The sequence below is a fragment of the Mollisia scopiformis genome, assembly GCF_001500285.1.
Source record: "Mollisia scopiformis unplaced genomic scaffold LY89scaffold_5, whole genome shotgun sequence".
In the NCBI taxonomy this organism is placed as follows: domain Eukaryota; kingdom Fungi; phylum Ascomycota; class Leotiomycetes; order Helotiales; family Mollisiaceae; genus Mollisia; species Mollisia scopiformis.
Genome location: NW_017263585.1, coordinates 1,307,518 through 1,324,944, shown reverse-complemented (window position 1 = coordinate 1,324,944; position 17,427 = coordinate 1,307,518). Strand labels below are relative to the sequence as shown.

Sequence of the window (17,427 nt, the reverse complement as noted above, 5' to 3'; positions counted from 1 at the left end):
TAAACCGCTTTCGCTCTAGCTCATAATTGGAGCCAAATACAAAATCAACATAACAAATCTCCCAAACTTTCCTAGACTTGAAAACTACATGCAAGCACATATACTACTGCCTGCACGAGCTCTGCTTTCACATGGAACTTCACATATTAAAGAAGTATCTTCTTTGTTGCAATTTCACCTCCAGATGTCTTTCTTGTTGCCTTGTGGGCCTGCTTATGTCATGTGCTAAGACTGCAGAAAGGGGCACAGCAATAATTCGCAAGGCTAATGTGAGGCTACAAGTCGCAGCTGGGCGATTGGCCTGCAATCATCTTTGAAGTTCTCAATACAACACACATCAAAGGCTATGATATCCTGGAAATGATTGTTCTTCACAGTTGAGGAGATTTGCAGCCCAAAAATTGAACCATCTCTACCCCTGCATTCCTCCATTTCGTACCTGATTCATGTTGTGGCTGGTGCACAGAATGTTCCACAAGCATCCTGAAGCCTCTTTCTATGAAAAATAGTTTGCGAGTATTGAATTGGTTTGATGCCTCATCCAAAGTTTTTTGGAACGTTCTCGAATCTCAGCCTCGTTTGCCTGCCGCACAATACCACAATACACATTGCTGGCCAATGAATCTCGGCTCGGTGTCAAGATACGAGGCAACGTTCAGCCCTTCACAAAGTATGTTCCTCGACATGAAAAACATTCGAGACGACAATGTGGCGCAGAGATCTTGAATACCATCCCAGCTTTCATTGTCTGGTGGCTTTAAGTCGTCAGAAACTTCAATGCTCATCGAGATGCTCTCCTCCAGCAGAAGCACGGGACTTGGCACGTGATTCTTATCCGTCCTGTGCTTGCTCATGTTTGCTCTTCTTACATTTTGACGTCTTCCAACTTCCCAAAGCACGATTCATTGCTATGAAATCGTTCTATGGGACCTGTTCTTCGTTACAAGTTGTCAAGTCAACTGAAATTCCTCACGTGCCCTCTATGGACCCACCACGGGATGCTCTCTCACTGGCTAGCTACTTTCTGTTGCATGTCGCATTGCGAATGGCAGGTAACCTGCCAAACACGTTATCGTGGAATTTCTGCCATTGCTGAGTTCTGGTCACACCCCGCCTTCTGCAACATTTCATCAAAATTCCAGCTTTTGAATAATTTATTTTACTAACCACAGAAAGAATATTGCTTGCTTAATAAGTTGAAATCTCTTTGTAAGCATGAGAATTGTCGTAAGTTGTCGCGATGTGTATGGGAGTACTCAAAAATCCAACCACCACAATTCTTCAGACGATGGTTCGCTTTGAGGGTATCTAAGTCGATTTAATATATCTACATGTTGATTGAATTACAAAAACACTTGATGAGCAAGTCTTTTCAATATGCATACTCATAGCACAAAAGCCCGTCACGGGTGTCCATGACACCCTCGACAGCAACATTTGCTGCCAGTTCTCCAAACTTTAGCTGATCTTGTAGCGATGCCGGCTCCTTGCTGCCCCGAGCACTCGCTCCGTTGTACTCACGCAGACGGCCTGGACTCGATTTCTGCCACTTCCACCATAACCTATCCAACTGGGCATGATGCAGGAAGAACACTGGATCTACGACACCGTAAGTCACACCGTTCCCTCTATCTTCTCGGAAACTTACCATTTGGCGCCGTGTCCACCAAGAAATCCCCTAGTACGGCATGCGGCATCGACAGATGCGGACCGTCCTCCACACCCAGGTTGAATTCCTCGTACCGAGGCGTTGCCATCAGCTTGTCAATCGCTTCCACCGACACACGTGCGCTATAATACCTCTCCATGTCTACGGGAGGCTGGAAGCCACGGGAAAGGCAGTGCAGCTTCAGTTCATTGGAATAGTAGAGCACTGGAAGGTTGGCGAATGGGCCGTCTGTGACGCAACGAGCGACGTTCACTGTATCCGGGCCAGTAATGTTGCCATCACCGCCGAATCCAGTAACTGGGTCCCAAATTGGAGCCGAGGGCAGGTCGTGGATGTTAAGCTGCCAGTCGAAGAAGCTGTGCAGATATTTTTCAGCAGTGAAATGGTGAAGGGGAAGAGAATGGACGAACACAAGTGAGCCCGGGTAATGACAGACATCTCGAAGTCGAGCTTCATAAATATGGAGGAAATAGCGGTGCCAGGCTAGAAACAATGCGCTGTGGTGTGCTGAAGAGAAGACAGAGTCAGTCCATGGTAACGATTTCCTCCCAAGATCTCATGCATCTATTTCTCACACTCAAGATGGTACTTGCCTTCTTTGCCTATAGTAGTGTGTATGAATGGAAAGTCATCAAACAGCGTCTGATTCAGACCTAGGACCGACGGCGTCTTCGTGAGACAAACAACGGCGTCAAGATAGTCCAACTTTTCGCTTGTGCTCAGTGTCCGCCATTCGCGACGGATCGAGGGGTTCTGGCATTGTGTAGATGAGAGAGCAGACTCTTGTGGTGTCGAGGAGTAAAAGTAGAATAATGCCCTAGCTGCAACGGCCACCAGGGCAATGGTCATGAGCCATAATACTAATATGTGCCAAAACCGTGATTTGGGTGGGGTTTTCGTGTAGTCGTACTCATCTTCCTCGACGCATGTCTCTTTTCCAGCCTCTGTTTCGACGTCGCTTTCTGAATTTTGCAGCAGTGGACGTATTTGCGACTTGTCTTCGAAGGTCGTCGACTCCATTGCTCGGGATTACCGCTCACTAAAAGAAGTGGGAATTGATGGTGATTTCCTAACCATTACTTGGAGTGTATCACAAGACTTGTGTTACCAAGGGGAGGGAGAAGAGCCGTCTGAACGTTGGTGATCGTCCGAGAAGGCCATGTGAGAAACGCCAACCTTGCCTGTTCCCACTGATAACGGGGATAAGAATAAGAATAAGGGACCGAATAGCCAATGTGTGTGACTATATGCAGATCATGACCAACAAGGCTGTGCCACATCCGTACCTGCCCAGGTGGTACGAAGTATGTTGGGTTGGTTGGAACGTTCGCCCCTGCCATTCTCGGGTAAGGATTGTCTCTGCTTGGTCACCGACGGCTACAGTGATTGCGCCCCCACAACGTCACGACACGAAAGTTCCAAAATATTTACTTTACCTGCCAGCATCGAGCAGTGAATTTGAAAACTTCACACTTCTTCAATCTTTCTCTTTTGATTTACTTCTTCCTCAGTAGTAAACAGGACCAAATCAATCATGGCAAGTAGAATCGCAGAACTCGCTGCACTCATATCCTCCAACACGCAAAAGATCGACGAATATCTCGCGTCAAACTCACTGCCCCGCCCATCATTCGAAGAAGATGGCCCCGTAAAGCTCGGTCTGCCCGCTGAACTCGAAGCTGCTCGCAGCGCAACTCTCAATGCTACAGCAGAGCTCGAAGCCTTATTGAAAACCCCAGATGATCTCCTTCGACCCATCGTAAGTCTTCACTCCTCGCTCATCTACAGATTCACTAACAGTTCATGCAGCTGAATGGCACGAGTCTTGAAGCCATCTCCCGCTACGACATGGCTCGCAAGGTTCCCGTCGGTGGTACGATCACCTTCGAAGAGCTAGCAGAACAATGCGGTCTCTACGAACCTGATGTTCGTCGCATCATCCGTTTCGCGATTGTGCATCACTTTATCTTCCGTGAGCCTTCTAAAGGTGTTGTGGCTCATAGTGCGGCTTCGAGACGATTGGTTGATGATCAGGGTGCGAGAGATGGGTTGGGAGTCATGTTTGATGATTGCTATCAAAGTTTTGGACGGGTACGCTTCCCCTTCTGTACGGTTGGGTCTGATGCTAACTTTTATTAGACGGTAGAGGCTATGGAGAAGTACAAGGGACAGGAAATGGCGCAGACGGTAAGTTCGTTCAAACTCCCTCTGACTTTCATACGCTGACCATTAAATAGGGCTGGGCTCTCTCTCACAATGGAATGTCGCTGTTCGAGACCTTTGGCAAAGTGCCCGCCAAAGCTAAACGTTTTGCTGGATCTATGGCCGCCTTCAACGCATCTCCAATGATGTCACATAAGCACATAGCTACCAATTTCCCCTGGGAAACCCTAGGAGAGGCCACTGCCGTTGATCTAGGCGGTTCCCACGGAGAGCTCTGCGCTGCCCTGGCCCCCACAGCCCCCAAGATGAAATTCATTGTCCAAGAGCTGCCCCGCACGGTACAGAGTGTCAACCGTGACGCACTTCCTTCCGCTGTTGCTCCACAAATCGAGTTCATGGAGCATGACTTCTTTACGCCACAAACGGTTACTGCGGCAGTCTACATCTTCAGGCAGATCTTCCACAACTGGGCTGATTCGAACGTCATCAAGATTCTCCGCCAGCTGATCCCAGCACTGCAACCAGGCGCAAGGATCCTTGTGCACGACCTACTCTTGCCAGAGCCGGGGAAGCTGCCACTGATGATGGAACGACAAATTCGGTGAGTTTTTAGCTCTTCCTATTGATGGGGAATAGAATGCTGACCGTGATGATCCAGGGCCATGGATATGCTGATGCTATCTATCTGTAATGCAAGAGAGCGCGACGAAGCGGATTGGCGACAGGTGTTCACGGAGGCAGACCCACGTTTCAAGGTTCTGCGTGTCTTTACACCGAAGGGATCAGCTCTGGGACTCGTTGACGCTGTGTGGGAGCGAGAGTAGTCTGATAGGACAAATGCTTTCCAAATCATCACATAGAGTGGTACAACCGGGTGGACATCCGGACGAAATGAAACCCCATTGCCTTGCTTGCTATGTTTTACAAATCCTTCCAATTGGCCATGCACAAAGGGTCTGACTGCGCCGTAATACAAAATTGTGTCACGGAGCTGAATACAAGGCGCAGGTCATTGTACCTTGCAGATCTCAACTGACATCCGAATTGTCCAACGTTCAACCTGCATCCATCGATTACGCTAATTATCCTATCGCTGTCCAGCCATCCAGCTGTTGCACTACTACCTCCCCCAACAGGCAACCTAAGCGACGCACCCTCGTCGTATTCGGCGGGTTTCTCATTGACCAGCTCAGACCAACCCAACCCAGGCCAGCACAGCACAGCACAGGAGAATAGTAATACTTAGTAATCTTCGCTACCGGCATTCACCAGTTGGCGCATTTCCCGAACCTCGCCTAACCTTATAGCCGCCACTATGTACGGAAGTACGATCGCCGTTTGTAGCTGCATATGCTGGAGCTCCGCCACACGGGTACGCTAAGATTATCGTCGCCGTGCAGCCGTACGCAGCTACTACTACCTACTGTAATAGTCTAATCTGAGAGAGGACTGTCGGCGGGTTTTGGAGGATGTTGATGATGATGATGATAGGTTTATCTACCGGTGCCGGGTTGAGAGGAGAGAGGAGAGAGGCTGGAAACGAAAACAAAAACCTGGAATCGGGGGTGTGAACTACTTGTCTAGCTGTACGAGAAGTACCATTCCTTACTATCTAGATTACACCGTGCATCCACCCATAACCATCCATACCATACCCATACCCGCTCGCTAACCATCACTCAAAGGAAATCCCCCCCTCGCCGCAGCCACCAACGTACATACATCCCTCACTTACAAGGTAATTACAGTACAATCTTCATAACCCCATCCCTACAGGCCTCCCCTTCAACCTCGGATTGAATCCCACCGCCCTGCCCCTCGTCCACTCGTCCAGCGCGCCCCAATCAACGCAGCTCCGCTGCGCCGCCGTCTTGGCTTGCGCTTTGGCGACGTGGGGATGCCATTCGAAGGTCCAGAGCCCCGTGTCGCCGGTGCACATTGTTGATGTGCGGAGGGATTCGAGGCAGTGTTCTGGGGGGACGGGGAGGTTAGCTTGCTGGTTGTTGAGGAGAGGAGAGAGTGGGATGGGGGATAGAGGGGGAAGGGAAAAGATGGGACTTACCGACGTGAGAAGCTTCGCCGTGTTCTTGCTCGGCGGTCATGTTGGGGTAGAAATGATCGCGGTAGAGGAAGAAGCGGATCCGACGCTGGCAGGCTAAGTGTCAGCGATACCAGCAAACAAGTGATGATGGAAGAGGGATCCCTCTAAACGTACCAGACAGTGCAGATCATGATACACGCCCAAAGAAGCCAGATATCCGCCGTCGAGCAGCTCGATTGAGTCTTCTGGCCGCTCGCCGGCATGCGCCATCTCGTCGTAGGAGGCTCGGATCATGACCGCTGTTCATTGGTTAGTGGGAGGTAGATCGGACGAGGGAGGGGGGAGGAGGGAGGGTGGAAAGGGGGACTTGCGTTCGAGGAGCGTTTCCCATGCTTTGGTTTGTGAGAGTGTGGGGCTGCCGAAGTAGGTTTTCGGTCCGTGTGGGTGGATGCTCTGCTGGACGTAGCGGAGTGCTGGTTGTGCTGGTGCTGGAGGAGTGGAGTTAGTTAGTCAATGACCGCATCTTTTTTTGGTGCCGCGGATAGGTAGGCAGGTAGGTTGCTTACAGTAAGTGCTGTACTGAGACAGGCATGGTCGTTTGTGGAAGTAGAGGGAGAGAGCAAGACCGGCGAAGAGTCCTGTGAGTAGTAATGCGGTTGAGGAGAGGGTTTGAGACCATGATGTTCGTTTTGCTAGAGCTGTTGGTTGTGAAGCCTGACTTTCTTCTTCTTTGTAGACGGAGTCGTCGTCTTGACGCAGTAATAGATGTTTCTGTTCCTCCATCGTAACGATAGAGAGCAAGTGAAAGCTGAAGTGAGAAAAAGCTTAGATGGAGGGAGTTCAATTCGGTGCAAATTGGAATCAGTCAGAGAGATAAACGGGTTTTGCAGACGAGGCCATCTATCAAAAGAAGTATGCCGAGCAGCCAGCCAGCAAGCAAGCAAGTAAACTACAACTGCGGGGTCTCAAAATGCAGGGCTGGCTCGATGATGCAGGAACACCGTTGTCATATTCGAGACCCCTCCCTCCTTCCCTATTGGCAAGGCAAACGGTCAGACGCTCCTCGCTCGGAGGCTTTCAGGAATGACAAAGAGGTGACAGAGAGATGGACAGTTGGGCTGGCTCCCTCTCTTTTCTTGTATCAGAACTGCGCAACGATCCTTGCCTTTTCTGTTGGTTGGACTTGGCACTTGACTGACGTTTCGTTTCGTTTGGAAAGGCTCCCTTGGTACCTACCTCCGGACTCTGCTGCTGAGAGTTGGAGAAGATAAATAGATCGGACGGCGCCGCTGCTGCTCCAGACTCGATGTAGGATAACTCACTCTATCTATCTATCAAGTCATTTCTACAAAGTCACTACGCCTCTTGCAATCAGACATATATAAAATCGAACGCCACATTTTCATACAACGCCACAATGCAGTTCTCTTCTATCCTCGCTATGGCGGTCCTTGCTTTTGCCAGCTTCTCTATTGCTGTGCCTATTGATATTGCATCCGCGGAAGCTGTTACTCGTGAGTTTCTTCCTCATTCATGTTTCGTGAAGAAAATTGCTAACAGTATGAAAGCCGTTGAAGACGAGTGCGCAGACGCCGAGGCGGTGGCGTCCCCGGATGGAACCGTTACGACCAGATGTTACTGAGATGCGATACGATGAGATGAGATGAGATTGGGGGCTGTGCGGTAGTTGCATGTACTATGAATATGTAGGGATTAGGATAGGCTGGATCTCGTTTCATTTCTTCGGGTACAATTGGTTGTTCTAGAACACTTTTTGTTTTGCTGGTCGTGGATCCGCGTAAATGCACAGTCCTTTTTTCCATCCCAAGTTGGGCAGTTTCCGAGTAGACATAAGCTTATTGTTGGTAACGAATCAAGGGAGCGGGCTCGTATGGGCGAGAGAGTCAACTTTGTCCGTATAGCCTTACAGGAATGAAATCTGTGTGCGCCGTAAGCACCACGTGTCTGCCTCTCTGCACTGCAACTTGATCGATGTGAAACCGTGTTCTCGGGCGGAGTAACGTTCTACAACATCCAGCTGAAGTCATACAACATGTAACATTAGCTGAAGTCGGCAACACGGATGATTGGCTGGGCACAATAAGGTTATTCTCGTTATTGAAACGACAAGTCGTCCACGATAATGACGCCGACGTGGTACAACGAGTTGAAGCTGAAGAGATAACACGAGATTGACGTTATTATTAGAGTTGCCAAGAAACATGGTGTTCCGGGGAAGAGACCGTCTTAGGAACGATTTGCGCGCTTGTCGCACATCTCAGCCTTCTGGGTATCTGCAGCCCAGCCCCGGCTTCTTCTCTTTCTTTCTCTTGCATGGAACCTTGTATAACAACAACAACAACAACCGGATAAGATCACCCCCAGCGATCGTTGCACGGAATGCGGGGCAAGTGTCCCAATCGAACCATACTTACTGTACTCTAAGTATCTTTGCTTATCCCCGACCGACTTGCTACTGCTGCCAAGTGATTCGAGAATTGGGTATACCGGTATTTGCCAGCAACCGGGGTCTGCTCAGTCTAGATTTGGCAGGTCGGTGTGTTTGTCGTATACACCCTGTGTCTTGTCTTGGAGGTAACGCATGTATGAGGCGAAGCGGAAGATGTTCGGTCTGCGATTACACTGATGCGAGTATTTGTTATCGCTTGTGCCTTGTCCGCTCACCTGCGTGTCATTGCAGGTGAGGAAGGAAGGCGCCCCCCAAGCACCTCGGAGCAAACCACCCCCGTCCTACAGGACAGGATAAAATCGTCACTTCCTAGAATGATTCTACGGCGCGTGCAGTCAGATGTGTGTGAGGTGCTGTGCTCTGAGCAGCAAGAGCCAAGGGGAATTGCCTCCGATCTTCTTCTTTTCTTACATCGTGTTCGAATGACTCTTTAACCAACTGTCTCACACAAGCACTTTCAGCAGAAGTGTTTGTTCACGCAGCGTCTTCCATCACGTCTCGTCTCTCTCGAGATCTCGTCCAGTATCGTATTGACTCTCGATCAACATGTCAGCCGATAACCCAGCCTCCATCATTGCCGTCGGGGCCGTAATGCCAGCACTCGGCATCATCGCCGTTGGTCTCCGTTACTACTGTCGCATCCAGCTGAAGAGCGGCTTCCGGACCGACGACTGGATCCTCATACCTGCTCTCCTCCTCACGATCGGAATGGGAGCCTCCTTGATCGCAGGCGTCAAACTCCACGCGCTGGGCTACCCAACTCCCTTCACCGGCGATCCCAACGACCCTCTCGCCGCACTGACCCAAACCAATTCCGGCATCAGAATCACGTCGCAGGTCGAATGGGCTCTGCAATTGATGCAAGTCCTGGAATTGGGCTGCATCAAACTCAGTTTCGCTTTCTTCTATCGTCGGATCTTTGTCAGTCCGGCTTCGAAGTATTTCAATGTTATTACTTGGGCTACCATCGCTTTGATCCTTGCGTGGATGACGGCTTTCTTCTTCTCTCTGCTTCTGGCGTGTAAAGCGTATTCCGGTGAATGGTCTGCTTGGTGGGGATCCGTTATTGACCTCACCACGAAATGTGTTAAGACGGAGAAGCTGGAGACAGCGCTGGTGGTGACGGACTTCTTGACTGATGTTCTGATTATGCTGCTGCCAATCCCAAAGGTACGTGCTCCTCATATCAGACGAAGATTAGGTAGTTAACAAGTCTCTAGATCTGGGCTTTGCATTTACCATTTGCCCGAAAACTCGCTGTTTTTGCCGTCTTCGCTTTGGGTATCGTGTACGTTACCTTTCTCTGAATTCTTATAGATTGGCATCCTTCTAACATCATTCTCAGAGCTGTGGCTGCCTCCGTTGTAAGAATGAAATACTTCCTGGATGTGATTGCCAAAGGATTCAATCCCCACGACGACGAGGATCTCGCCATCACTAGAAATCTCTACTGGTCTATGGTAGAGTCGGGACTGGGTCTTCTGGCTGTCTGTCTTCCAACACTGCGCAGTCTTCTCCGTGGAACCACTCCTGAGTGGCTCAAATCCTCCGAATGGATTAGCAATATCCGAAGCAAACTTTCCCTCTCGTCGGGCTCGAAATCAAACTCAAGCAAGACGACACTACCCACCACCGAGCGAGAGGGACCGTACCGTTTCATGGACGGGGTATCTGCTGACTCCTTGAAGCAAGAGAGATTTGTCCTTAAAGATGTGGTCACGACCGTTAAGGCGACCCGATCTGATCGGACTAGTCATGGTAGCGATGGGGATGAGCAAGTATTATTTACTTCGCACGCATGATGTTCTTGTTCCTTGGAAGACGATATGTAGTAGTGTTCATGTATTAAAAGTATCATGGCTTAGCTCTTGCATCCAGAGGGACGCTGGATGGTTGCTCGAGCAAATTTTGCAGTTTGTACAGAGATATCCTGTTGCTGGTGAAATTATTTTGTAACCAGCGCTTTAAGTTATTTGTTTCCAGCAAACTTAGTTATGGCTTCAATAGACAACTAGCAACCACCAAGTGCAAAGCTATGGACCAGCAACAAATTGATGCTTTACACAAATTTGTAGATGCATTTCGGTGTATCTCGACAGAACGCGACTCCGGCTCTCAGTACCGTATTAATTGTTTTCCAAGATATTATCTTCTAATCGGTTTTTGCCTCCCAGCGGTCTGGAAAAGTATATCAAAGTGGCTGGCAACTCCAGATCTTATGTGGACGTATTCCTTATTCTGGAATAATAACTTCACAAATAAAGCAAAAGTTTCCGTTAATTTACTGGAGTTAACCAATATCTCACGACATTAGCTGAAGAGAGCCGTGCAATTGGAAACTAGTTAACACGGTACATGTGTTTCAATGCATCTGAAAAGAATACTAGTCCGGCACAATCTCCAAGCAACGAGTTCTTCAGCAGTCCTCCATCTTCGAGGCTGAGCCTATGCAAAACATGATTTCAGCACACCTCACATCTCGGCCCCCGCTTACCCATCTAGGTAAGCTACGCCGCACAATTCCCTACTTATCTTATATATACCCGACCGTCCCCAAACCCCACCAACCTAGTCTCTCACCCACCTCACTCTTACTCTTACTCAGCCACAATGGAAAGCCAATCAATCACCGACTCCCATTCCGACTCCGACGACGATGACAGTATCCTCGACCTCGAACTCGGAGAACTTATAGAAAAAACGACCACGACTCCTCCAACGACGACTACCAAATTCCTCGCTCTTTTCAAATCATTCCTCATCACCATCCTCCCATCTTTCATCCAGCCATTTTTCCGCTCTCACTCTCAACCAGAGCCACCACCTCCCACCAAGTCCGATCGAAACGATGCCCTCACCTACTTAACCGGCATCCGGGGCGTCGCCTCAGTAATAGTCTTCATCTACCACTGGACGCACGGCACCTACAAAACCGCCATGGACCACGCATACGGGGACCCTAACACCAGTCCACCCAATGCCGCCCAGGAAAACAACCATATCCTCCAACTCCCGCTCCTCCGCCTCCTTTACGCCGCTGAGGCTATGGTTGCGCTGTTCTTCATTTTATCGGGTTACGTTCTGTCGTATAAATTCATCCAGCAAATCCACCATAATCACAACCACAATCCCCATTCTCCCCTCGTCACAGCTACCACTACGCTATCCAATCTCGCCTTCCGCCGCGGTCCAAGACTCTTCCTCCCCGCTTTAGCAGCCACGCTGCTCGCATCCCTCCTCCAACTCCTCGGCGCCATTCCTCTCCCTCATTCCCACCCTCCAAATTCAACTGCTCTCGCCAACTTATTAATCTTCCTACAAAAACTGCTAATGTCCGGCATCTGGACCTGGGACACGATCCCCGGCCCCGGCTGGGGTCTCCATCCCCACCTCTGGACCGTACCGACCGAATTCCGCTGCAGTATGGTTCTCTTCGTGCTCCTTCTTTCTCTCGCGCAGCGGAGTTCGGGCTTGAGGTTGGGGATTGAGGGGGTTGTTGTTGTGTGGTGTTTAGTGGCCGGACGGTGGGATGTTGCGCTTTTCGTTGCGGGGGCGGCGGGGGCGGAGTTACGAGTCCGGAGGGAGGAAGGTGAAGGGAGAGGATGGGTGAAATCTATTGCATGGGGAATTTTGCTGGTACTAGGTCTCTTGCTAGCGAGTTACCCTCCTATCCCCCCTCCTGCTGCGAGCACGCCGGTTTATGGGCCGTTGGCAAAGCTGGTAAATGGGAATCCGGAGGGGCGGCGGATTTTCTATGCTTTGGGCGCGATGTTCATTCTCGCCTCTCTGGATCATCTTCCTGCTGCACAAGGAGTTTTTAGAAGTAGGCTAGCGTTGTATTTTGGGAGGATTTCGTATTCGTTGTATCTGGTGCATGGGGTGCTTATCAGGGCGGTGGGACAGAGGGTTTTAGATGAGGTTTTTGGGTGGAGGGGGGGAAGGATTGAGGGGTGGGCGTTTGGGGTTAGGTTTGCGGTAGCCAGTACGGTTTTTGTGCCGCTGGTGGTGTGGGGGGCGGATTTGTTTGAGAGGGGGGTGGAGGGGAGGGCTGTTGTTTTTATTAGAAAGTTATAGAGTTAGTATTTGCAATCCGATCAAGCTGGAGACTGTTATTATCATTCCTTGGATGAACGTCCTTTCGAATTTGCTTTGATAGCTTTTTGTATTTTGTGCGAGTTTTTAAATATTAGCAAGTGTGAACATTGGGCATAGAAAGAATGTATTACAGCCCATGATCTAAATTAAACGTAGTGCACAAAACAGAAAAGCATAGTTTTAAAGTGTTCCGAATCGCCAAAGAAAATTTGATAAACCTCAAACTAGCTCAAAAAGTAGAAAAGCCGGGAAGATCAGTGATTTTTATTCCGAACGAAAACATAGGCTACACAACAAAAACAGTACTGCATTAAGATTAACACAAAATCCTATAACGCAAGCACGTTGACCTTAACAGAACCCAAAACAATATTTCTAATTATATAGAAAACTAGCGGAGACTGCAGGGTAGAAGGAGTTCTGATAATACTGCATGTAACTTGGAAAGAATGAACCTGAACCTGAACTTGAAACTGAGAGCTAAGGAGGGAGCCGGGAGTGAAGAAAGTTTTGAGTTGGCGCAAGCTGATTTTTGGTTATGTGGTGTTTTCTAAGTAAGCGCAATGCTAAGACGAGCGATACGGTACCCGGCTTTTTGAGGTCAAGATCGGGTGAGCTTAGCTAGAAGCCAGGCATTGATATGATAGATGGCGACCACGTATAGGTACTTCCTAAAGGCTTTAGTCTTCGAGGCATAATATCTACTCTTTTTGGTACAACATACACCAACACAAACTAAGTCAAAATCTCCATCTCTTCCTAGTTCTGCCATACAATTTAAGATTTCCGTGTCCAGCATCCTTCTACGAGCGATGGTCTGCTTATCCATGACAGTGATCAAACCATTTCATTTCGGACAAGCCAAGGATACGTGCAGATTCTGAGCTTAGAAGCCCAGACGTCGGATTTGACTTCACATTAGCCCAAGTACTGGCAAGTGCCAGCTGAGAAGTCTCAGCTCGACCTAATTGTAGTTAATGCATCAGACACAGTGGAGTTTTTGGAGGTAGATTCTTTCTCGGTTGTAAGCTACAGGAGGACAGGATGCGGTGTCTGCTAGAGCATCTAGTTAAGAAGGAGAAATTCACATACATTCCCTCTTACCTCCCATTTCCTATTTCTAAACCCAAACTCTCGTTTCAGAGCAGGCTCCAATTGAAGACTGCACTATAGTACATGAGAAACTCATTTCCTCATCTCTGTTTGCATGGAGAAGTATCTCTACTGATTCAGGATACCCCGAATCCCCGTAGTCTCAAGATACAACCTCAAAACCTCCAACGCAATAATCTTAACATCCGCCGACGCATTCGGCATTCTATGATCGACATCAAACTCAACCAACTTCGACGTCTCCTCCTCAAAATACTTCTCACGCATCCTCTTACTAGACTCATACCAAAAATCCTTCTTCCCACTAACCAAAACACTCGGACTCTGAATCCTGACCTCCACCCCCTCCTCATACACCAGCCCCGTCATCGGCGGCTCAGGCGTCATCACAAAAACCCCAAACTTAAACCCTGCCCCCTCCTCCTCCTCCCCCACCTCCTCTCTCCTCTCCTGCTCGGCCAACAACCCGGCCGCCATCCTCCCGCCCTGCGAAAACCCCAGGATCCCGACCCAATCGTCCCGCGTCTTCAGCGTCTCCCGAATCAGGGTCCGGACCTCGTCTTCCACTTCTTCGGTCGCGAACACGTTATCGTCCGATTTGCTTTTCCAGCGGAAAAACGGCTCGCAGCCGTCGAAGAAGGGGAGCACGCCGGGGCCGGCGCGGGTCTCGAAGGGTCCGTCGAGGAAGATGAACGTGAAGGTTTTGGAGAGGAGGTGTTGGAGGGTGGCGGTTTGGAATTGGAAGATGGTGGCGTTTACGCCGGAGCCGTGGAGGCAGAGGATGGCGGGGAGAGACATTTGTGGGGGGATACTCAGCTGAGGAAAGTGGTTTGGAGATGATGATGAGAATGGTTTTAAAGGCGGGCAGGAATAGATATGTGAGGAAGTAGCTGGCTTGACTTCATATCGAGGTCTTTCCGGCTAAAGTCGCCGAACGTGACTTTGCATGCAGCTGCTGCTATTTCCATGGGTATTTGACGAGGATATCATAACGTTCCACGCTTCAGCCAATCAATAAGTGAGTGTCATTCCCCGCGATCAACAATAACACTGTAAGAGGAGGGATGGTATCGGAGATGTCGGAGTTACTTAAAACTAGGTGTGAGACCTCGCTTTCCATATTCAAATAGATCATTCTTCTTTAAAAAAACAATTTTGACATTTACATTTATGTGCAACCAGTTTCTTCTTACTTATACTCTGTGAAGTAAAATAAAGTATACATAGTTAGTACACTTTATGCTTTTTATTTCCTTACTAATTAGATATCCGGAAAATAAAATTCTATAAAGAAAATACACTCTGTTTTCCCTAAGCTTTCAAAAGCTTGGCCAGCATCGTCACTTCTAAATGATCGTTTTAGACTCTTGGCTAGTCTGCTATCAATTCCCCCCTAACCTTTTTCTCGGTTTCTCCTAGAATACTGATATGGCAATCAAGCAAATTGAGATACTCAAAGGCTTGGATATCTCATTCTTGTAGAGCAGTCGTAGCTCAAGGAAATCCACGTTGAATGACATCGAGAGAAACCAAGATTGTTCATCACTACTGCTTACCTTCGCTTCACCCCTGACCACCTTAGCTGGCTTACACCCTGGACAGCTGATGTTTGTCCGCATCATCTCGACACCTCACATGAGCTCCATCTCCACCCCGCGTGCTCAAAAGGTAACTCACGTCAAACGATGAGCTTGGAGTTAAGGAGCTCAATAAGTCATGCATTACTTCTTCAATTTCACCGTCTTATCCACTCTGGCGCTTTACTTTATATCCCATCCGACAATGTCGTACTCTTTCACAGGAAGGTTCCAATCACAGGAGAGTGGGGAACTACAGAGTTGGAATACCTAAAGCTGCGGGTAGCAATGTACGGCTTGAGTTCTGGATGTTTCAAGGCTCTGATACTTCGACAATTGTTCCTTAGATGTGACAGTGTATGTCGATTAGATACTAGAGTTTTGCTCCAAGTGATTGTGACAGCACGCACTCAAGACGAAGAATCAGGACGTACGTACTAATCTGTGAATAATAGACAAAGAACTAAGAGAGTAGAAGAGTGCTGAGGACAGATAAGCTGAATCCTCAGCACTAGCTCAAACACTAATGAAACATCTCACGTGATAAACCCGATGATATCACCAGAACCGTGACAGTGATACAGTTAGTATCACTCAAACACGGTTAATTTGAAAAATCAAGATTTTTCAGAATCTTTTTTTAATAGAAAGGTAGAACAGGTTAAAAGAAAACGATTCCCCTTACTAGATTTATGTTAGGGTAAATAGTTATTTTTTAATTAATTAAATAGTAAAAAGTCACCCGGAAAAAGTTTTGAGATCACGTGCGAGTCACGTTATAGTCACGTGTAGGGTCTATTTCAAATAATTATCTCGTAGTCGCGCTAGAAAGCTTTTAATTAAAGCACTATACCGTACGAATTAATGTAAGCATTAATTGTGTTGCTAATAACGTCTGAAATTAAGGTCGAATGCGGGGTAGTCCGAGGTTCTGCTGTGAGTTATTCCGAGCCGAAGAAAATTGTGACAGACCAGATCAGGTTGAGATGCAAGAGGTGATCCATTCTTAGAATACTAAGGTGAAGAGCTGAGGACAGCTCTCAGGAGTGCTTATATACAGGATTCTGCCAGGCGGTGAGCTGTCACGTGATAGGACTGAAACCAGCACTGTGACAAAAATTCTCACTTATCACATGATTTAAATTCTTCTCTTAAAATCTATATTCTCTTAGCTTTGCTTTAATAGAAAGATACTATAAGTAAATCTAAGTCGATCCCTTTTACTAAACTCTATAATAATATATAAATAAATTTTCAAATAAATTTTATAGTAAAAGTCACGTGCTACCCGCAAAAATATTTGAGTGTGACAGCACGGTGGGAAGCTCAGTACGTAGACGAAGAATCGATTCGGCTATCTTTTAGAATCTAAAGGTAAAGAAGGGAAAAGGAATGAGAGAGGGAGAGATCTATGTATATATGCCAGGGTAAGAGGATGTCATGTGAGGAGCTAGGCTCCATTAGGCATAGAGCTCGGGAACGCCACCATTCCCGGCCAGGGCGGTTGACCAGGGCGGTTGACCAGGGCGGTTGAGCTGCAACCGTCACATTGAGTTTATTTTGGAAAAAATTATAAATATTTTTCCATTAATCCAAAAAAGAGTTTAGTAAGGGTGATGATATCCTTTTTCTATTCGTTGCATTTTGAATTAAAAGAAATTCCAAAAATCGAGACCCAAAAAATTAACCGTGTTTGAGTGATACTAACTGTACCTGAGACACAGAGAATGCGCTAGTCTGTGTGGCCCAGAGCAGGATATACAGAAATGAGGAAGTGGCGAGAGAATTCGAGCGGCTCATCGCACGGAAGATGTCACAAACAGTATATATACTCGTATAGACTCACGACGAACATTATCTTCTGTGAAGATCGCATCCTCTTCCTCGAGCACGAAAGACATATGGTCCTGGGTGTGTCCTGGAGAGAATGCAGCTCGCAATGAGACGCCATCTACTTGGAAAATTTGGCTCATTTTCAGATGTCTCTTGGGGCATTACTCTAGTCTTTCTCTCTTCTCTGCAGTTAGTGTCATTGATCTTAAGGTCAAGAGATGTGGAACAGCAGGCTTCCCTAAAGTCGACCTGCATTGACACTTGCTGCACAGAGAGGCGCCCCACCCAACGATGGAACTACATTTCTGCTCATCAGGAGGCAAGAAAATGCATGAGCAGAGAGTCAACCTCTTCAACTTAGTGCTCGCGGGTCTTAGTGCTATCCTATAGCTGTTATAAATTACTGGATTACGTCCTACAAGCGAGGTCATCGAAGCGCATTCTAAGACTTCGCGTTGAAGCGCGT

General features: G+C 48.0%; 7 protein-coding genes across 7 annotated transcripts; 3 read left to right on the top strand and 4 right to left on the bottom strand.

Moving 5' to 3' along the window:
- Positions 1 to 1,372: 1,372 nt before the first annotated feature.
- Positions 1,373 to 2,518, bottom strand: LY89DRAFT_577417 (putative tyrosinase; the record flags this gene model as incomplete). Its single annotated transcript, XM_018208892.1, has 4 exons — positions 1,373 to 1,599; positions 1,649 to 2,025; positions 2,080 to 2,176; positions 2,245 to 2,518. 4 exons carry the CDS (start codon positions 2,516 to 2,518, stop codon positions 1,373 to 1,375), a joined length of 975 nt encoding a protein of 324 aa, XP_018075688.1.
- Positions 2,519 to 3,074: 556 nt separating this feature from the next.
- LY89DRAFT_681873 (O-methyltransferase) lies at positions 3,075 to 4,739 on the top strand. Its single transcript, XM_018214389.1, has 5 exons — positions 3,075 to 3,428; positions 3,479 to 3,760; positions 3,809 to 3,856; positions 3,907 to 4,433; positions 4,491 to 4,739. The coding sequence occupies exons 1-5, from the start codon at positions 3,204 to 3,206 to the stop codon at positions 4,654 to 4,656; spliced, it is 1,248 nt and encodes a 415-aa protein (XP_018075687.1). The 5' UTR covers positions 3,075 to 3,203; the 3' UTR covers positions 4,657 to 4,739.
- An 849-nt stretch (positions 4,740 to 5,588) lies between these two features.
- On the bottom strand, positions 5,589 to 6,204 carry LY89DRAFT_639313 (uncharacterized protein; the record flags this gene model as incomplete). Its single annotated transcript, XM_018211613.1, has 3 exons — positions 6,048 to 6,204; positions 5,895 to 5,979; positions 5,589 to 5,803 (listed from the first exon to the last, which is right to left on the bottom strand). The coding sequence occupies exons 1-3, from the start codon at positions 6,165 to 6,167 to the stop codon at positions 5,589 to 5,591; spliced, it is 420 nt and encodes a 139-aa protein (XP_018075686.1). The 5' UTR covers positions 6,168 to 6,204.
- Positions 6,205 to 6,253: 49 nt separating this feature from the next.
- Positions 6,254 to 6,723, bottom strand: LY89DRAFT_681871 (uncharacterized protein). Its single transcript, XM_018214388.1, has one exon. The coding sequence runs from the start codon at positions 6,654 to 6,656 to the stop codon at positions 6,384 to 6,386; it is 273 nt and encodes a 90-aa protein (XP_018075685.1). The 5' UTR covers positions 6,657 to 6,723; the 3' UTR covers positions 6,254 to 6,383.
- A 1,859-nt stretch (positions 6,724 to 8,582) lies between these two features.
- Positions 8,583 to 10,283, top strand: LY89DRAFT_609882 (uncharacterized protein). Its single transcript, XM_018210535.1, has 3 exons — positions 8,583 to 9,513; positions 9,564 to 9,631; positions 9,689 to 10,283. Exons 1-3 carry the CDS (start codon positions 8,890 to 8,892, stop codon positions 10,143 to 10,145), a joined length of 1,149 nt encoding a protein of 382 aa, XP_018075684.1. The 5' UTR covers positions 8,583 to 8,889; the 3' UTR covers positions 10,146 to 10,283.
- A 531-nt stretch (positions 10,284 to 10,814) lies between these two features.
- LY89DRAFT_770640 (uncharacterized protein) lies at positions 10,815 to 12,417 on the top strand (the record flags this gene model as incomplete). The annotated part of the gene is made up of 1 exon (XM_018221860.1): positions 10,815 to 12,417. Exon 1 carries the CDS (start codon positions 10,954 to 10,956, stop codon positions 12,415 to 12,417), a length of 1,464 nt encoding a protein of 487 aa, XP_018075683.1. The 5' UTR covers positions 10,815 to 10,953.
- A 1,106-nt stretch (positions 12,418 to 13,523) lies between these two features.
- LY89DRAFT_609880 (uncharacterized protein) lies at positions 13,524 to 14,439 on the bottom strand. The gene has a single exon (XM_018210534.1). The coding sequence runs from the start codon at positions 14,347 to 14,349 to the stop codon at positions 13,660 to 13,662; it is 690 nt and encodes a 229-aa protein (XP_018075682.1). The 5' UTR covers positions 14,350 to 14,439; the 3' UTR covers positions 13,524 to 13,659.
- Between the last annotated feature and the right edge of the window lie 2,988 nt (positions 14,440 to 17,427).